Below are 21,771 nucleotides of genomic sequence, written 5' to 3'. Positions count from 1 at the left end.
TGGAAAGGGTTTTTTATCATTACTCAATCATAGCAAAAATGCCCTGGTTTGGGCAGGAGGAGATTTCTTTTTTTCCTAGTATCTGGTATAGTGCTGTGTTTGGGATTTAGGATGAGAATAATGCTGATAACACAGTGATGCTTTAGTTGTTGCTGAGCAGTGGTCAAGGACTCTTCAGCTTCTAACTCCACCCTACCAGCGAGCAGGATGGGGGGGCACAAGGAGCTGGGAAGAGACCCAGCCATGACAGCAGACCCAAACTGGCCAAAGAGACCTTCCATACCATATAGTGTCATGCTCAGCACATAGACCCAGGGGAAAAGGTGTCTGGGGGCTGGGCTGCTGCTCAGGAACTGGCTGGGCATCAGTCAGCAGGTGGTGAGCAATTGCATTGTGCATCACTTGTTCTGTATATTCTAATATTATTATTGATGTTTTCCTTTCCTTTTCTATCCTATTAAAATGTCATTTTTTCAACCCACAAATTTTACTTTTTTTTCCCCTGATTATCTCCCTCCTCCCACAGTGGAGCAGCAGTGAGCAAGTAGATGTCCGGTGTTTAACTCCCTGCCAGGTTAAACCACAATTGGAAAAAGAGGTGTACAGGGGTGATTTATGCTCAGTTATCAAGAGACTTGGAAAATCCCATTAATGTAAGAATTCCCCTAGGCAAGTCATGATTTTGTGGAAAATCTGCTACTAGCTGTGAGCAGCTGTCTTTCAAAACCTGTTCTAAAATTAATGTCACATGAAATACAGAATCAAAACTTCCTTTTGCTTAATTTTGCTACTAGTGAAATTCTGATATCTATAACCAAAGACAGCCTGAAGACCACACTCCTGGTTTGACACTTTAATTTTCTGTATACACAATTGTAATCACAAGATGTAATAATACACAATTATTTTATCTAGACATTTAGAACTGAAACAGCTTTCTATAGTTTAAAAGTGGATCCCACAAGCAATCTGAAGTTATTTTTCATGACAGGATGTTCCTCTACTTTCTAGGTCTTAACCACATAGTTTAGAACACCCTAAAATTTTTTGGGGTTACAAGATTTTTCACAGTTGACCTGTGACCAACAGATATCAAAGAAGGCAAAAAAGCTTCATGGCATTTATGCATTAGGTGGTCCAACATACCCTAGGCATCCTTTAAAGTTCCATACAAATTCTATCTTTTAGGCATGAGCTGATCACTTCTGAGAGTACTTGTTTTCTCAGTGCTAACCAATATTTACAATACTTAGTTATTTAGAAAGAGTCCAAGAGGTTATGCAGCAGTAATAAATGAAGCTATACAACTATAATGTCATTCAGAAAGTACGATGCTACAAGTTAAATGCAAAAACCCTACTTGGACAAATGTTTACATTCCATGAGAATTAATTGAAAGGTTTAAAAAAGTGTATAGACTAATCTCCAAGCATTCACATAATATTACATAATATTATTAATATTCCAAATATGTAACACTACTGGAGTGACAGATACTCCTGTAGCCATTTTTATGTAAATTCTTTAGTATCATTCAGTAACCATGAAAACAATGAGCTCAGAAAGCTGCTCAAGGCTATTTAAAAAACCTGTAGCAGAAATAGAAATGGACCTTTCTTATGATGCTTTGCTGAGTGTTCTTATAAATATGATTTAACTATTATTTCCATTTCACCTATCAGTGCTGTCTGAGTAACAAAATAAGAAATCCTCCCTGCAGGAGGTAACTTACATTCCTCTTCCTTTGGATCGAGTTGTGTAACACTGACAGACAAGCGATCTACACGTTCTTGTAAGGAGTTGACTCTAAATGAGAAACTGTGTGCTTCATTGAAAAGTTCACCAAATATATCTTCAGCATATTTACCTGAAATATGAGGAGAAAAAAAAATTCAAGCATACTACAAGACAGGCAAATGATTTCTTACTGTTTTAATTAAGTAATTCTAAGATGCACGAGTATCATTGTAACAACCTGTACTTACTGAGCCCATTAGGAGTCCTTTAGAAAAGCAAACAGAAGTTAAATACTTACTATGCAATTTATTTACCAGAAATTAAATTATTTATTACATTACAGGACAGATATTCAGCTGCCATAAAATGATTTAACTATGCTGATATGCATGGAACTAGACTTCCGTTTCTTGGATATTTCTAAAAGGATAACTTCCAGCATCTGAAGCAGTTCCTGTCTGAGCGATAACTAATCTTTGAATTTACCTCAACACTGTTCTCAAAATGAAGCACTGCTTCCACTCCTGCTGTACAGAGAACTGTAGGTAAATTAGAACCAGCCTATTCAAAAATACACACTAAAATAATCCTACCTTGAAGGATCCAAATTCTAGTAACTGACCCATTTACAATGAAGTAAAAAAAACCCCAAACAACCAAAAAAAGACCTCCTTTGTTCACATCAATGGACATCATATTTTTAGCACAAAAGAGCAGGAGATTCAAATATTGCCAGAAAAGAATCAGTAATGAGTTTCTCTTCTATAGAGTACTCCCCATACTGCTTCTAATGCTCTCAAGACTCCATTTGAGAAGTCTGCCAATGTTACTGGAAAAACCCCACCAGACTACACAGCGGAATGTGTAGAATGTGTAGCCACACTTCAGAAATACAATGTGATAGCTTTCAAAACCTTCTATGATACTGTGCATATGTAATTCATGTACTGTTTGTGCACTTATGTTGGTTTTGGAAGTATAAATCTCACAAATTTCTAACTACCTGCTTTGCACTCAAGTTCTGACAGGTATAAAAGAAAAGGATAGCTGTGGAAAGTCTACCTTTGGTGAGCAATACATCTGGAAGTATACATAAAAATGAGGACGTTTTTATATAAACACATCAAAAGAACAAAAATTAAATCCCTACAGGTACTGTGGAAACTACTTAAAGATGCTATGCAGTAAGCACAAGGCCAGCACATACCATTTATTAAGACTTAGGTAACAGCAATAGAAAACCAGCATGACTATACACAATGGAATATAAAAGATGATATCACAAGAAATGCACAGAAGAAGAAAACAGAAGAGGAACAACTAGCAAACTAACAATAAATATTCCTTCAAAGACATGAGGAATAAGAAAGCCTGCCAGGGAGTCTGTAGAGCAGACTGGCAACAAAAATATGAAGGAATACAGAGAAGACAACACCCCTGTGGACAAGCTAATTTAACACCTTCCACTGGTGTCCACCGAAGGGAACTGGAGAGACCCTGATGCAAGAGCTCACTGTGGGAGGCTCAAAGAAACTGAAGAGACTATATAAAAATTACAAAACTAAAGGAAAGAAGGGACCAGCAAATATTAGGAACAATTGTACTTACACACACCGAAACACACAACAACAAGGTTCAAATTTTTTTTCATGGAACATCTTGAGAGCTTGAGAGCTACAGACCCATAAGCCTGACATCCATACAAATTAGTATAGATCATTATGAAGTACTGAATTAGCAGATATCTGGATGACTCACGACAGAAGAGGCAGCACAGCTTTTGTAAAGGGAAATTCTGAATGGTTTAGAAGCACACAGAGAGCTATGATCTACTGAGATTTCCAAGAGAGTTTAGCAAGTCCCTAATCAAACGATTTGGGGAAAACTTAACAGATAGGGCATACAAAAGAAGTGGCACAGATAAATAATTCCTCAAAAGGTAGAAAACAGGGCATAGGAGTAAAACACCAGTCTTCACAGACGAGAAAGGTGAGTTTTATTAAGTTTCAATGCTGGGATCCATGTTAATTAAGATATGTATAAATTGCTTGAAAAAAAATGAGATCAAAGTTTGCCAATGATACAAAGTCATGAAAAAGAAACACACTGAGCATTAGGAAATACAGACAAACCTCAGCTGGGTGGAGAGGCTTCCAGGCTGAAAAATGCTGGAAGCAGGGAGATTAGTAGGACTATCCTACATGCTGTCTTGCTCTCATTCTTGGAGCAAGTGCTAATAGCCACAGCAAGGAACAGATCAAAGGCAACCCACTCTGAACCTTGGACTCGTAGCACAAGTCCACAGAAAAATATAGATAAAAAGTTAGTAGAAATCTTCTCAGCTGGCAACTCACCTAACATAAGACCTTCTAATATGTGTCTTGAAACTCAGAAAAGTTTATGTTCTTTAACCTGTACCTGAAGCAAAGGAAATTACTTAAAAATGTGATCCACTAAGAACAAGACTGTTGAAGTTGTAATACACAGATACCAAAAATTTAATGCATTTCAGATAATATGTTCAGAAATACTAATTTTAATTATATAACTCACATAACATTCAGAGACACACAAGCTAAAATTAAAATAAAATATAAAATTTCGTGTGTAGAATTGAAAATTACTTTAGGAGCTGGGCTTTAAAATCCAGTAACTTCCCTTTTATAGGTGTATTTTGAGGCTAAATTTTTATCTGTATCATTTCATCAGGCTTAAAATTAATCTACTTCATTAATGAGCTCCAATTGCAAATAATCTGTCTTGGAAATCTTTTCATTACATTGCATACAGCCACAAACATACTGCAAGGAATAATTTGCCTATGCTTATGAACACTAATCCTCAAATGGGAAATACATTAAAAACAACCTGTCGTGTTTGAAGTGGTATGCCAACCATCATGTCTTCACCAACCTGTGTGTTGGTGGTCTCTTTATTTAGCCAGAGGTATATTTCACCAAATGCTTCCTCTAGCAAAGCAAAATGTTTGCTTTTTGTGAAATGTACAATTTCCATTCCAAAGAATACCATGTGTGAGTGTATAAATACGTACACAACGCACACAACCCAGTATTTGTGCTGCCATCTCTGTGTATTCTAAAAGAGTCTATCCTCAGTTTTGAATGGATTAAAAAGGACACAATTACAGGTGACAGTACTGAACAAAGAGTCACAAACTCAAATAAGTAAAAGAAAGTGTGAGATAAAAGCTCTCTAGTAAACAAAGCTGAACTCATTCCACATAATTTAAAGGTAATATGTCAGAAGAACAAGAATGCAAAATTAATTCCATTATACACAATGAATATTTCAAAGTATGATTAACACTTCAGAAAATTTACAATATTATGGGCTTGCTGAAAAACTCTACTCTTGTTCCACACAGCACAATAAAGAGAATTACAGTTCCCCATGACAATTACAATATTATCACCTTAGGATCCTGCTCACAGTTGGATGCAAAATACCAGATCAGAAAGATCAGTGGTCTTGTTTGCCTACTAAATTAAATGACAATATACACTTCTGCAATTAAATTAATTCAATGTCTTTGAAAAGCTCATTTTACTGTGTTTGCAGAACCTGCTTGGCATTTATTTTTATTAACAGAGCACTTAAAAATATTTATAAATAAGAGGATACATTATTATTCAGTTTTAATTAAGGAATTTATTGTTCACCTTATTATTCTTTTCCATAAATTTTCCTCATGTATCTAAGGGCTCTGATCACAATTAAACCTTCAGTAAGAAAGAGATACAGGAATGCAGCTCTCTCTGGTGCCAGTCAATATCCTTTTTTGTGACAGACACGTAAAATGTCTTGGAAACAAGGTTCTGTCCTTCCTTCCCTCAAGAACATGCATGTACTTTGATGGCTTTTTGAACAATTATTTTTCTGACTTTTAAAACAGACCTATGAGCTGAAAACAGAACAGTAGCTAGTAGCTACTAGCTGAAAATAGAGTACAAATTATACTGCTTACTGCCTTCCTCATTTTTTTTTTAAATTCAAACCACCAAAACATGTATCACCCACTCAATTTCCATTCATTACCATGGCAATAAGTGTACAATGGCTTATAGAATGTCAAAAAAACCCCAACAAACTGATCAGTTTTACAGTGCTTTGCTTTCACCAAATGTTCCTTCTAATTTGTTTTATCTCCTAATTTCCCCCCATAATTTCTTAAGCATTTGTCCAACCTCCCCGGCTTTTATCCACAAATGAGTAATTGCTAATTTTCCAATACACTAAAATGAAAACATACTAAGGTTAAAGAATTTTTTTTTTTTTATCTTGTTCTAGAGGACTGGGTATGTATCAGATGAACTGAAGTCAACCGCAATGTCCACATTCACGTTCTGGACAGTATTTTAGTCTAATTAAATAAAGCTTGACAAAGAAATGTCTTCAAAGACTTTATTATTGTGTTACTCCAATTCTTAGAACCACACCAGGGATCGGGGCATACACTAGCAGTCCTCTCAAAACTCCAGTCCTTAAATCCACCTGAACTCTGGCATTCTCAATGCTGTATCTGTTGGCAAACCCTAAGGAAAGGCCATTTAAATTAATCATTTTGCAACACTAGATCAGTTACTGCCAGATTTAGTTACAGGCTCTCAGGCAATGAGTGGGACACGAGTCCTGAACCAGGACTTGTGGAAGAAGTCACTTCTTTACTATCCTTCTGCACTGGTAAAGAAAAAGAGTTCCAAACCCTTCCACTGCACCCCAGCCTGAAGCAGCACCCTGCAGATCAGTTAGGTGCTGGTAGCCTTTGTGAAACGTGGTCTGAATTTGCTGTAGCTGCCTGGATAAACACATTCACCACACACTGTGCTCAGTGCCATAAACCAGCACCATTCTGTGAAAGTCAAGAGCATGACTGGCAAAACTCAGGCCAATGCAAGATGCAGCAAGCAGGACATTCAAAATCTTTATTATCTTAGCCTTAAGTGATCTGTCAGACTTCTGGAGCTCAGTGGTGTGTGTGTGTGTGTTTGCATATTTTAACATTTACAAACCTAAAATCTAACCAAACACATTTATCACTGAACTAAACGATAAAAATACATAATACATTAAATATGTGGTGACATTATTAAGTACAAAGTATAATAAAGAGTTATGTCACTAAAATTATATTTGATATTAAAATAGTAAATATGTTGATATATTGAATTACACAAAACCCAATATAATATTAGCTTAAAAATATAAGTTTGGCAATTTAAAAAAATATGTATAAATTGGTAATACATCTGAAAGAACAAGCTTAGAATTTAGTCTCTTACCCACCTATACATTATCATTCCTTGATTTCTATTATTTTGTTCCTGTTCACACACTATACAATATTTTTGTCCATTGCATTTTCTAAAAAATAAAGGTACAGAACAAGAGTAGCTGTAAAACCTGTCATGTCCCACTGCCCAATCCCTTCCCAATGTACTTACACTATGCAAAATTACATTATTCATTACTGAATAGTTCCTTTCTACACAATATAGTGTATTTATTAGAAAATATTCTCTCAGGTTAATTAGTTACCACATAAGCCACTCACAAAATATAACCAAGGTTCCTCTATACAGCAAAATAGGAAAGATATTCTAAGTCTATTAATACATCTTTCCTCATTCATTATTTCTGATATATAATTTAACAAATCCATAGCCTGTTGATTCAGCTTCAGATCTTCACTACATAATTTACTTTTTTTGAAAAAAAATGAGATGTATCTGAGTTTGAAAGTCTGGGCTTATTTCTCATCAGGATCATTTCAATCTCACAGCTAATTGATTAGGAAACACACCAAAAGCCAGGAGACTGAACTTGGAGATAAGAACCTTGGTAGATCCTTGGGAACTTCATTGGTTATGGCTGAGCAAGCTCTGTAAAATGACATACTAAATACATAGCACCGATGCTAATTAGGAACTTTCATTATGAAAATGTGAGGGCCGTCCACAAGCATTATAGTAGGAGTATCAAAGTACTGAGGAGACAACTTGATTCCTTTAGCCAGGAAAATTGAACCAGATGTTTATCAGACAAGCTGACCAGGGCATCAAAAGTATCAAATAAACTTTCTTAAAGGCCTTATCAAGAGCAGGTCTGATGCTTCTTGTTGACATCCAAAAAGAAGAAGTCAGCCTTCAAAGATCTTCAGCCATGGAAGTCTGAGATACCATTTGTTACCACCCACTGAGGACATTATCAAGTAAACTAGCTGGGATTACCAGTGTGTATTCAGAAATCTGTGAAAGAGACTGCTGAGAGCTGAACTTATGTGGAAAGTAGCAGTGCTAATGATCATTTCACAGGGAAGTCTTGCTCTTCCTTTCATTTCTAACAAAACCCCAATTCACTGCTTTATGTAGAAAAAGAATTAATGACAGGTGGGACTTTTTCTGCTAACACATAGTTGCTTTCAATGAAACTTTACTGACCCCTTGCTCATCCTCTCATTACCATTTGGGATGGACACAAAACTGCATCACATTGCCACTGCTGCAAAGACAACATCAAGAAATCAGAGGGATGATTTTGAGAGGCTGGGGTTCTCTCAAGCTGAGTGAGCCTTAACTCCATCAGTTTCCTTATCCCCTTGTGCAAAAGAACACTTGTGTTCCCTGGCAATTGTAGTAATAATGAATAAAGAGGAGTGACTAATGAAGAAAATTCACAATGAATGTCTTCCTGAACACACTGAGAAGGAGGATGGGCAGGAAAAGATGCAACACAGGGATTCTGGAATACTGACTGAAGCTCTAGCTGCAGATCTGCAGACTTACTTCCAATCATGCAGCAGGCAGGAACCTTACCATGTGCTGAAGATGATGTTCACACAGGATGAAGAGAGAGGCTGGTCTTTGAGCTCAAGAGGTTCTAAAAATTAGTTGCAGTCCCAACACATTGCAGCTAGGTATTTCTGGAAAAATATTTCCCACTTACTGAATGTTAATGCCTTAAGTCATGACAAACTGCAGGTTTTCCTGAGCTGAAAAAGCGTTTCTCACAGTATAAGAGAAAAGTGTCTCTCACAAGATGAACGCTTTTGGGGAAGGCACGGTAAGCAAAAAATAAGAAAGAAAACTTAAGCATGTCTGAGAAGTAAAAATAGGGAGGAGAAATTATTTGCTCCAAAGTCAGGCTTTCACTCCTGAAAACTAACAAATAAGGGGCAAGGAAAAGAAAGAATTAGACAAACACGGTAAAAATAGATATACTACCCAGAGAAGATAGAAAGAGGGAAAAGGCTACAAAAGGTTCAATGTTAATTGAAAATAGTTTTCACTAACATATGAGGCACTCCAGCTTAGCAGAATTACACAGCATTCTCTTTGGTTATGCAGAGGTAAATGAAAAAAATGAGGAATGACATCTTGCTATGATTGAATAAAAGGCCTAGTCTGAATGCCTGCAATACAAATATTCATTAAAGGCACATATTCAAAAAGAGAAACGTTCTCCTCCCTAGATGGAGGTGTCAGAGACTGGGGCTGAGAACAAACCCCGTCAGTTAGGTTTCTTATGCGGTACCGAGATTCTGTTTCCATGGAACAGCTGAATAAAAGGAAAAAACAAGATTGGTCAATAGCTGTGAACAAAATGAGGAGGCTACATTCCCACAAGAGAACTATTTATCTGCCTTCTAACAATGGCACAGCTGCACAATGCTATCAGTTGTGTTTCATGTACGCGGGAACGTTATGGCCTGACATACACCGACGTTTAGAGAGTACTAATGTATGTGCAGTATTGCTGCAAACATGAGGTAAGCACTTCCTCAAAGCAGATACTGTTAGAAAGAAAGAAATACAGGGAAGAATGGCTAGGAAACTAAAACAGCTGTTGCTGTTGTCCAGAGAGTTTCTGTTCTGCCACAGTGCTAAGAAAAGCTGTCAGAAAACAGATCCTTTTATGAAGTAAGAGAAGACTGGGAATACAGGGGGAAAAAATTACTTACTGGCAATTTTGTATGTTGTATCATGACAGACTGACGTGTTTTCATGCTTCAGGGATAAAGGCAATGTCTATCACTCAAAGCAGAATATTTTGTCCTTTGATTTCTACTTCTTTTAAAGGTCAAAAAATTTCTCCAACTGAACAATTAGAAGTAGCACATCAAATAAGCTATGAAAGGTTTGATAATTTTCATGGAGACACATGGTAGTTATCACTGACATAGTGATGTAAAGCTCCTTAAATTTTATACTGAAACCCAGGAAAACAGAATTCCTGTCATTTCATAGGTACTGCTTCTGCTTGTATATCCTATTTAAATGTAGTATCTAAGATCATAGAAACACAATCCTGTTCACGTTAAAAGACCTCCACAAAAGTCATCTGGTCCAACACCCTGTGCAAAGCAGATGCAGTTAGATCCACCTGCTTGACTAATCCAGTTGAGTTGTTAATATCTCCAAAATGGAGATCCAGTGACTTACATGACAAAACTCCATGCTTATTTTTTCTCACTTTTGGTCTTGTTTAGAGTACTGGTGGCTTCAATTCCATGACAGCACTCTTTCTCTATATCATGTCAGAAGAAAGGTTAAGATTGCCTGGTCTTGAGAATCATAACCATAATGGCAGAAGATTGATCCTCTCTTTGAGGGTAAGTAAATGAAAAATCTTAGAGGCAGAGATGACTGATTGTTAAACAGGTCGAAGACCATTCATTTAAATTTGCATAACTTTACCAGCAAAAGCAAAAGCAAAAGCAGCTTTAGTTTAAAGGAAACGAAACCCTACCACAGCTCTCAGTTTCCACCCTCAGAGTAAAGCTCATTTTGTCTACAACTTAAAGGCTGATTCTCAGACATAAACATTATCCATGGAAAACAAAAAGGGAAGGACTGCAGAGAAGCTGGTTGCCAGGGGACTGCTGCAAAACCATGCCTGCTGGCTGTGACTCACAGGCAACTACTAAAATTTATCTGCATGTCAGCAGACCTCGCTGTACACCCCTAACAGTGACACACCAAGTGAAGACTGGTTATTTAGGTTTAAGCATGAGACACAAAATTCCTATTCCAGAACTCCTGAATATTTTTGAATTTGTATTGCTCCTAGCATGAACAGGCAGAAAAGCTAAAAGAATTCTGGAACAAAATACTTTCACAAGTACCCAAACCTTTGTAACATGATCCCCACTTTTAAAGAAGAGTCATTAGCGCTGCTGAGAAATAAGGACTAGTTTGCAAAACATGTTCTATTTTAATTGTAGGAAAAAAGTTTGGGTTTTGTTTTTGTTGAAAACACACAGAGCATCAGATAAAAAATTGGTATAAGCACATGGATGCAGGGAAGAACCACACTGCTTTTACAAAGAGGAGTTATACACAGTTATAACTCCCTTGCAATACACATTCCCTTGCAAGTGTTTCTCTGTGCTATATGTTAGGCAAACCATGTAATAAATGTGCGAACTGATATTCTAATTTCTTTTTTCCTTCCTTAATTGAGTTCTTTCTGTTCTAGTATTGCTTCATCCTGACCTCCTCACAAGCAGCAGTGCATACAACATCAGATATAAGATCTGTATACCAAGAAAACATAGCAAAGGCAGCTGAATCTCAATAGGTGAATCTGAGACTGTGATGTTGAGTTAGAAGTTACTGTTGGGTTTTTTAGGGTCAAATAATACCTCCAAATGAAAATGCCAAATATATACTTAGCATGCCACCTACAAAAGCAAATTCCCCAGATGAAGCTAATAATCCAGTAAGAATTTTTAAAATAAGCAAACTAAAATAAAATAAAACAACATTATTAAGAGTGACTTTGAAGGGGAGCCTAGTACAGGAGCAGCTAGTTTGGGAAGGGTTTTTGGCAGAATGAAGCAAAACCACAGATGGTGATCATATACTGCATCCTGATATGATATGCTCTTGGTTCACTGAAAAGTATTAAAATAGTTTTTTCCTTTGTTGCTGCAGCTATATTAATTATATTCATATTTATGTGTTGTAAGCATTCCTGTCTCAATTACATAATTCAGTGTCCTCAATTAAGTCTTCCATCTAATGGCACCCTAACAGCTTTGAAAGGCTGCCACAACAGACACCATACAGCATATCATCAGACCAATAATTAAATCAATCTAATCAACAAGATCATCACCTGTGACTCTAAGAAAATGATGGAGCTGAAAGACTTTTCACATTGTAGATGTATATACATACACATTTAAATATTTCATGTGTTGGTAGTTTTAGAAACATCCTAGTGGTTAAAAAGCACTTTAGTATTGGAAATTCAAAATGTGATCACGCTGGTTCATCTGACAACTTTTTAAGTTGCTGTAACTTAAAGAAGAAACAAGAAAGAGATCAGCCTTTTCAGCAAAACTCCTTCAAAGTTTCACAGCCCGAGAAGTATTCACTCCTCTCAAGTGCACCAAGGGTACCATTGTTGACAGAGGGAAAAGAAAGAAGAAAAATCTTTAACTATTTAAAATACCATTTAATAATTACATTTCAGGGTATATTTCAAAAGGTAACTCCTCTTTTTTCCTGAATGACCACAACATGACAAAGGGTTTAAGCAGAGAGAATTAAGCAACTAGTGATGCACTTCTCATTAAGTCATTCCCTACTCAAGAATTGCTCTAAGGTTAGCAATTACTGACTTCATTAATTATCAGCTATCTTTTCCTGTCATATTCCACTGGTAACAGAAATATATGAATGAAGTGTTTTAAGATGTGCTGCTAGAAAAGGTTCTAGTTTTCCTTTACAGACATCCATGCTAGACACTGCCCACAAAAGCACTACATTCCAAACCCAGTGACAATTTTCTACAGAGAAATTGAAAAGGTGTTCCTACTTCAAACACTGTGACTGTAAAATATTTTAGTTCTAAATACAGCTACTAAGACAATGTACTTACTTAGGCTACTCAGTTGTCTGATTATATTTGCCAAGGAAATATTGGTGACACATTCCAATTCATTCTTGATACCTCGGGGCAGAGCTGTGTGGCACAAGTGCCTGGGGTCTATGTTCCTTTTTACCAGCGGCATTCTGAAATGTATCAGAGGACCAGCAAACCTGTGAAGAAAATAGACACAGTACTGTTACAATTTTAATTGTAAATATTTTACATTCAGGTTATGTCTGAAGTTAAATTGGCTAATCTTAACAGATAAAAATAGCTCCATAGTACTGATAGAATTCCTCACTCTGTGAGTACCTAAATATTTTCTTCCTTTCCCAAAGAAAGATTATTTCATTCTCACTCTTTAAATCTTTACCTGATTCACATTCCACTGAAGTGACAAATAATTTTTTACAGTTTTTGTTTTTTCCTAAACCCTCCACCCCCCTAAAAAAGACAGGAAAATCTCTGCAGTCCAAAACCATTAGAGAAAGATTGTGTTCTTGATGGACTACTTCCTTATTCAGTGCAAGCAAAGTCCAACAAAAAGTCCTTTTGTTATGAGGTCAAAGTCGAACTAGTTGTCATCTATTATGTTGAAAGGTAGATATGATTCATTTATTGTGTCATGTTACCAGCAGGAGTCACCCTTCTAATCTGAACATCACTTCCAAATCACACATAGTCAAGGTAGGAAAAGGGAAGATGTTGCCCTACACTGCTACTGACAATTAATCCAGCTAACAATGCATCTTCCAAATATGAAAGTCTCCACAGTAGACTTGTAGTGCATACTCTCCAGGACTCAGAAATTCTACTCCTTCACAGTTTTCAAATGCAAATGGTAAATACATCAAGAGTCTTTACTAGTTCTACAGACAGCATAAGAATTGTTTCAGGCTGTGAATCCAGGCTGGTAATTTTCTGCACCCATGGCACAGATTGGAAGGAGTTTCCCAGAGGGCAAGTTACAACCCTCATCTTATTAGTGCTGCTTAATAAGACCCATTTACTAAAATTCTTCTTCACAAAAAGCTGATTCCCTAAAATTCTGTATTTTTCCATCATTTGTCATGTAACACTCTGACAAGACTCCCACTTGATGTACAGAGAATGGATACATTTAGTGTTGGTGTAACTTATTCTCCGTTCCCACTGCAGAAGAGATTACACTTTCTCCAGACCAAAGGAAAATAGGTTTTCCACAATGCAACCCATATGCAGCTCCTCAACCATCCAGCCCACCTGTCTCATCTGTCCTCTGCTTAGAAGTTTTACCCCAAAATGTTCTCAAGATGCAGCCAGGGCTTTGTGTTGAGCCACAGAATGCACCTTCCCTACAGTATATATTTAGCCACTGTTATCCTTACTTAGTCAAAACCGAGAGGGGTTTTTTTGCATAATAGGATAAGACAGAGCTGAAATTTTGCTGACCTAGAATGGCACAGTGAATTAGAAAATGCAAAGGTGATTGTAAAGGAGTACTTTTACCTCGCAGGCTGCTTAGATTTCTCCTTGCCTCGTTTCCTGGGAGTATATTCTTTCACTGGAGCCAGGGGTCATCGCTGAGGGACCCAGGTGGGATCCTTAAGTGCACCTGAGAAACACCTCTGTGTTTCCAGGATCCAATTGCATCTCATTCATTGCATTTTAGCATCACGTCTACCACCCTTATTTTCTTGACAGAACAATCAAAATACTCCATGCTTTTTATTTACTTTTATTTTCTAGAAATATCCCAAATCCTTCTAGCCACCAAATACCTAAGTCCTGAAAAGCTAGACTTTACACACAAACCTAATAAAATAAAAAGTGCAAATCTGAATGCGGTTTCAGATAGAAGCAATGAAAAAGTGTTCATGAACGTTTAACTACAGGTTGATTGTCATGGTTCCCCAACAGAAAATAAAGGAACTGTTCTGTCCCTGTCAAAGAAACACATCAAATGATACGTGAGCAATGTTCTACAGAAGCAATTAAACATTAATTCCAAAGTTGAGCCCTTTCTTGATTACTGCTTTAATGACAGTGTTGCATAAATACCAAGTAGACAAGTCTTTTAAAGATGGTCCAAACAAGTATCTAAATAAACATTTTCACAGAAAAATTTCACACTTTCAACATTTTCTAATATCTGAATAATGCTGTTGTGGCTGTCCTACACAAACTCATAGTATAACAATAAAAGGTAGCAGTAGGAGCAGTAAGTATGCTGAAAGGTGTAGTTTTCAAAGAGGAATAAATTTGGAAGGGAAACAAGAAACAGAAGATATAACTGACACCTTCAAAAATATTCCTAATGTTTGAAAACTATGCAAAGCCTAAAGAGAGGATATTTACCAGATTCCCACAGAAACAAAACAAGGGAGGCAACAAAGGAAAATACCACTTAATTATGATTAAAACAAAGGAAAAGGCATTTCACAAAATGCTTAATAAATTCTGAAACTAATTGCCACAGGATGCTCTATACAAGAAAAGTACCTGCTGGTAATTTGTCCACTACGGACCTCATATTCTTTGCAGTTTGTTGCAACCACTAGAAGGTCTTGATGACTCCTTCCCAATTGTAACTAGTGATCCCAACACAGGGAGTAACAGGTGTGCAACAGCAAATGGAACTTTACTGTACTCACACAATTTCTTCACTCCTATAAAAGATATTTTTCCTAAAGTAGTTCATAAAAAAAAAAGCTGAAAAAATCTGAAATTACTATGTTTATTATATAGCTTTAGAGCTGTGAAAGAGGAAAAAACAAAAAAGGCATTGTTACAATCTTTTATATCCTTTAGGCAAAACGCAAAACAAATGCACAAACCTTCCCCCCCCCCCCCCCCCCCCACTCCTCCCCCCCACCCCAGCTCCCAAACCATGCATTACCCAAGTCACTGGGGCAGCAAAGGAAAAATTCATTCCTAGATCATGAAATCCTGTTACCATGTCACTCCCAAGTAAGCCCTGGAAAGTGTTGGTAACCCCAGCCAGGCAGAAGAGCGAAGCAGCTTGTCAGTGCATAAGAGGATCCCTCGGCTGAGAGGTTACATGACACCTCCTCAGAGGTTTGCAGCTCTCCTGACACACAGGTCTCCCTCCCCTCAGCTCTGCTGCTTCCCGGCTCAGAACTCAGGAAGGCAAGGCAATCCTCAAACACAGCTACCTCCTCTTCCCTGCAATTCCAATGCAAATCTTTGGAGGCAGCCCTTCTGAAGTGAAGTGGCACTACTTTGCTCTCTGTTAACTGGAGGTACTTTATTTACTCTATAGTGAACTTAAAATGAAACTCCTCTTTACAAAGAGATGCCCATGTCTTTTGGAGAGCCACTATTGAAAACTCTTCTGCCCCACTTCCTATACATCCTTTGAAGCACCCTGAATCCACTTGAGAAGCCAAGTCTAATCTTCTTTGCAAAACCCTTTGCTACTTCAGTTGCACAATGGCTGGCACAAACTCATCCCCCTCGCATATGGTTTGAGTATGAGTACAGAATACAACTGTGTGTACATAACAGTTATGCCTAATGTTTTTGTTAAGCTACTATGCTTTCATATGTGATTTTTCAGGAATTAGGTAAAATGCTCAAGTTGCTTTTCAATTAGTTCCAATTACTTAAAAAAACTAGCAGACCAATGGCACTAAAGAGAGCTAATTAAAATGTTTTCAGAAGAACAGCCTTAACGAGATTCGATCACACTTCTTATCAAAAAAGCAAGTTGTAGAGTGTGCTGCACAGTCCTCTTCAGCTATTAGGGTTTTTAGGGGGTGTGTGAGACTTCTCTGTCTCACAGTTCTTCCGCACTGCTGGCAGCAGCTCAGAAACCTGCTCTCAGGGTACCTGCCCCCCTGCCCACAGCCCCTGGCTCCGAGCAGGACAGTGTCCCTGGCTGCTGGTGCACAGAGAAAGCCCTGGGGAGCACTGGCAGTTTCCTTGGGGTAGGAAACAAGCTACCACTTTCCTTTAACACCCTCCTGTAGAAATATTTCAGAATTGCAAGAAATGTGGAGAAATGTTACATGGCTCACTAGAAGCTTGTGAAAAATCTTAGATGTCAGTAGCCACAGTAACGATTCAGGTTTTCTAACGAGTACAGTAAGACAAGTAGGAATGAAAGCACAACAATAAGGTGGGGAAAATGAACCCTGCCCCACAGTTTAACTAAAAATTCAATTACACTTCAGTTTCTTTTTCAGATGACTAATGAAATTTCATGATCACATGGTTTTTATTAATGAAAGTTTACTTCTGATTAGGCTACATTAAAAATGTCATTATTTTCTTAGCATTAATGAAATATATTAATCTATTATTTTTTCTAAAACATGCTAATAATCAGCACTGAATGCCCTTGCTTTGATGGAGTCAAATTTATTTCCAGCCATTTCTAGAGTATATCTTTAGACCTCAGTATTACAATATTACTTGTAATTTTCCTTTAACAATGTGAAACAGCAATGCCTTTCATATGCCCCATTTAATTGATCACATTCCAGCTGCTGGCAGAACAGACCACAGTTTCAAATGCAACAATCAATTTAACACTTCCCCCATCCACCCTAGGAAACACAAATAGAATATATAATAGTTTTTATGTCTGCTTACATAATCATGTACTAACTGCATCTACACCATACACAAGCTAATAAAAAAACTTAAGTGTGTTAACAAATCTGGTAAAATCAGAATTGCATAAGTTAAAAAAACAAGCTCCTTCTCCTGCCAAATTTTCTTTTAACTGTATTACAAGACATCATAAGTCATACCAGTTGCAGAAAATCCAAAGATGAAGTTCTTATAATGCACTCTTCTACTACGAAAGGCAAATGTGCAAAGAATTTGTGTTCCTTGTTTTTCTGCAGCTCGCATTGCAAGATCAAGATCAGGTACAAGTTTAAGAAGAAACAGACACCTACAGAGTGGTGTCCTTCAACAAAGTAGGCCACAACCACCTACTGCTGAGTCAACATAACGATTTTAAAACTCTAAAGGCAATTAACATCCCTTAAAGGATACATCTCAGATCTGACAAGATGACAACTGACATCTTAAATTGGCAACTCAACAGAAATGTGTTAAAATTAAGTTTTTAAATCCTTTCTGTTTGTGAGCCATGTCACAGAATGGAAAACCTTCTCCTTGGAACATTTCCCTCAAATCTCTGTCTTCTGCGACTCACTTTCAAAAATTTTTTCTAAGTTCAACTAACTAGGAAAAGACTTTATCGCAACTAAAAAAACATGTGAAAGAACATAAATGTGGAATATATTACTGGAATGTGATGTTGACATTACTGCTCTTTAGGAACAAGCATAAAATTAATCATTGGCATCTTAAGACCTCCTATACTAGATTGTCTATTCAAAAAAGTTGTTACACATTTATAGAATCATAGAATATCCTGAGCTGGAAGAAATCCATCTCGCTCATCAAGTCCAACTCCTGGCCCTGCATAGGACACTCCAAGAATCACACCTTGCGCTTGAGAGAGTTGTCCAAACACTTCTTGAAATCAGACAGGCTTGGTGCTGTGACCGCTTCCCTGGGGAGCCTCTTCCGGTGCCCAACCACGCTCTGGGTGAAGAATCTTTTCTTGATATCCAATCTAAACCTCCCCTGTTTCATGCTGTCTCCTTGTGTCCTGTCTCTAGTCACAAGAGTTTGATCAACCTAAGGAGCAATGCCTATAAAGGGCATAGAATGGAAGTTGATAATTTCTTTTTTCATTAAACCAGAGTCACCACTAAAATATTCCATATATCCTCTGTAGTCACAAATATGAAAAATACCGTTCCCCAACTAATTACAACAATGTCTCAAAACATTCTTTAAATATTCTGTTGCTGAACTGATGATAAGATTATCTGGGGACAGATTGATATATCAATGGGTCACTCAAGGCTCTAGCTCAATGACCTTGTATAGGAAAGCATTTTATTAGCAAGACAGTAATTAACAGATTACGAAAACCAAGCTACTTCATATAACTATAAAATATATTTTAAATTAATTTGCAATATTTATTCTGTTTTTAATATTGACTGACTTCTGTATTGTATTACTTGTCTGGGGCAATTAGTATTTTCCTCCTATAGAACAAGCGGTAATCATCTCAGCATATCTGTCACATCAGATAACAGAAAAGAGAGCACAGTCACAAACATGGGTAGGACTTGAGTTTACTCAATCTCTAAGGCATAATTACAGCATTAAAAAATTATTTTTCAGCTACTACCATCCAGCCAATTTTCTCTCAGATGTGTATCACAAGACTAGTCTCTCCCCTATGTCTGTACGCACACCTGCACACATACCCACACACTCATCTTTAAAGCACACAAAAAAACATTTGAAAATCAATTTGGATTTGATCACAGACACAAACTACAGCCACATCTACTTCCTTGCCAGAATTTCAAAGTTTAATATTTATTCAGCTAAACAAATTAAAAAAAGGGCAATAATATTTTACACTGGAAATTAAAAAGCTGTATTTTAAGCCCTATGTAGCTTGTGACTGCCATGAATTAGTATCATCAAAGTGAAGGCAATTTTGGCAAGCTATGGGTGGAAAGAAATTGAGAGATGAATAATTTGTATGCTGACTTTTAAGAGCTTTATCTGTGATAAATTAGCTTTTCAAGAAAATCTTAAATAGCCACTGTCACTGAGATGGCTCTGGTGATGGCAGTGTCAGCAGAGTTCTCAGGATGGGTAACAGTGCTAAATACGACTCCCCAGTAGCAATGCAGCAAGTACAACCTCATTAACAGGAACAGCAGCGACATTTCAGAGGAGAAAGTTGACGTACCTGCTCATAATTACAGGGGCTACCTCAAGTTTGAGAGGAAACACCAGCATATTTTCAGCGAGTGAAGTTGCAATCTGGGTCAAGTCAATGAGCTCTGTGTAACAAAATACACCATCGTAGCAGGCAGCAACCACTCCCCACCCTGTGAGACCAGCCCTCAGGGCTTGCACACCATTTCCCATTCTGCTGGGGAAAATAATTTACCTTTCCACACTGGCTACAACCAGCTCTAACTTTGAGCTTTTCTCAGTGCCCCCACTCACTTGTCTGGAATTCCTCTCACCTGTGTTTTGTTCAGGCTGCCTCTGGCCCCTTTTGTCCAGTATGCAGGTGGGAGAGGTTGTCACCATCATTTATACATTCCTCTCCCCCACTCTCCTCCCCTCCTCTCCTTTTTTCAAACCCTCATGAAAAATTTCACTCTGATGACAAGTACAGAGCAAAAGCTTAAGGTATCCTAAATACAAGGAGAGAATATTCAGGTCAATATTGGTTTCTTTTCCCAATAAAAGTGCAAAACGCAATAGGGTGAAATAAACAGCATGTGGATTTTGCAAATCTCATCCCTATCCTTAAGCAGAATTCCTATGAGTGAAATGGAATTCACAAACAATTCAGAGTGAACCAGCTTACTAATTGTGGCTTTTCAAGACAGGTCCTTTACAAGGATAAACTCAGCTTGATTTCACATAACTGAAGTTTTTTTCTTTGTTTTCAACTATGATTTTCCAGAATATAAGCAAGTACCTACTGATTTGTCAATTTATTAAGCATCAAATGTTACTTCCTGTATTTCTCACTACCTTCCCAACAGCTTCCATCTTACTAAGTTGTCTTTTGAGTCATTCATGTCAACCTTATCAAATCTACAGCAAAAGCAAAAATAAAAAAAAAATCCAGCCATCATTACTGCAGTTGTCTTGCCAATAACTGTAAAAATATCTCTGTCCACCTTAATAAAGAACTTTATTTAAATCAAAATGCTCTTGGAAAAATTAAAAAAAAAATCAGGTTCAACACTACCTACTCTGAACAGCAGGACTGCTGGGAGCAATAAGGCACTAAGCCAGTTACACTTCTGGCTTACAGACAAAATTCAATGAACAAAGCTAGATGTGACACTGTTTAGCATGTCTACAGCAAGAAACATTTAGACTTAGAAATTTCCTTCACATTAGGTATGTTAAGCAAAAATAAAAATATGAAAATTGTAATCAATTTTTTGGTAGAACAGCTTACTTCCGAAATACATATAACATAAAAAATACAGAATACACAAAGGCTAAAATTTCTGATGAAAAAAACTCTCCCAGGACTATTAAAAATTAAAATACACCACTAAGGATTTCCAGATGTTAGATGCGAATTATTCGGTATTTAGGCATAGTTTTCCTTATAATTCTATTTCTAAGTATCTTGAAACTAAAACTTTTGTTACAGGTATGATGACCCAATCTGTTAATGACCTCTTATATTTTAAAGTTACAAAACAGTAAATAGCCAGAAACTGGATAGACTGGAATTGCATTCTTCAAATCCAAACCCTAAAGGCACAAAATACTAATCACCAATTTCTTTCCTTCCAATATAGCACTAAATTAAAGTGAAGACTTATAAAATCAATCTTCTGAATTGTTCACAGAAAAGATGAGAATCATACCCAAACCAGCAAAAATTGCAATGATAGTTTACAAAAAACAAACAAAAACCCCCCAACAACAACAAAAATTTTAAAAATAAAAAAACCACAAAATTAATGAAATTAAACAACTGTCCCCATATATTAATGGAGAAATTTTTAAGTCATATGAAACCACATCTCACTTTATTGTTAAGATATTAATCAAGAAAAAATAGTGACTTCTTACACTTGTATTTCTATTAAGCTTTCTGAAATAGTTAATTTAAAAAATAAAGAGTATATGCACAATATATTTGCATAACATACATGTACACACACATATGGCTACCTCAAAATAGAAATACTTTAAATTGTTATATGTAAAATTAGAAAAAGAGCTGAAAAATTTCTTATCAGCATCACTAAATATTATTCAGAATAGCCTGTACTCATTAATTTTCTCCTAGTGAGCTCCTGTCAGGTCATTTGATTAATAACAATTTTCGAAGTATCCCGGGTTCTAATTTAGGTACAGCCAAGAATGCTTAAATTAATTTTTGATTACAAGTTTTTCTCTTTTCCCCAAAGGCTAAAAATGTATTAATGCATAACATAGTATGGAACTTGAAATTGCTTTTTGAGACCTATGTTTTATCTGATGACACTTTCTCTCTCTGCATTAATCTAGTCTCCCTGTTAACAGTTTCTAGGTATA

The 21,771-nt window shown here is 36.8% G+C and overlaps 1 protein-coding gene across 3 annotated transcripts in view; it reads right to left on the bottom strand.

Annotated features, from left to right (window-relative positions):
* The window catches only part of WASF1 (WASP family member 1), an 87,275-nt gene that overhangs the window by 15,597 nt on the left and 49,907 nt on the right, over positions 1 to 21,771 (bottom strand). For all 3 annotated transcript variants that reach the window (XM_059842309.1, XM_059842307.1, XM_059842308.1), the window contains exons 2-3: positions 12,643 to 12,803; positions 1,733 to 1,867 (exon numbers count right to left, since the gene is read on the bottom strand). In XM_059842309.1, coding sequence (XP_059698292.1) covers positions 1,733 to 1,867; positions 12,643 to 12,775 — 268 coding nt within the window. In that variant the 5' untranslated portion in view covers positions 12,776 to 12,803. The remainder of the gene's footprint in view (positions 1 to 1,732; positions 1,868 to 12,642; positions 12,804 to 21,771) is intronic.

The sequence above is a fragment of the Haemorhous mexicanus genome, chromosome 3 (assembly GCF_027477595.1).
Source record: "Haemorhous mexicanus isolate bHaeMex1 chromosome 3, bHaeMex1.pri, whole genome shotgun sequence".
Taxonomy (NCBI): Eukaryota; Metazoa; Chordata; class Aves; order Passeriformes; family Fringillidae; genus Haemorhous; species Haemorhous mexicanus.
This window is presented reverse-complemented; position numbering and strand designations above follow the sequence as displayed.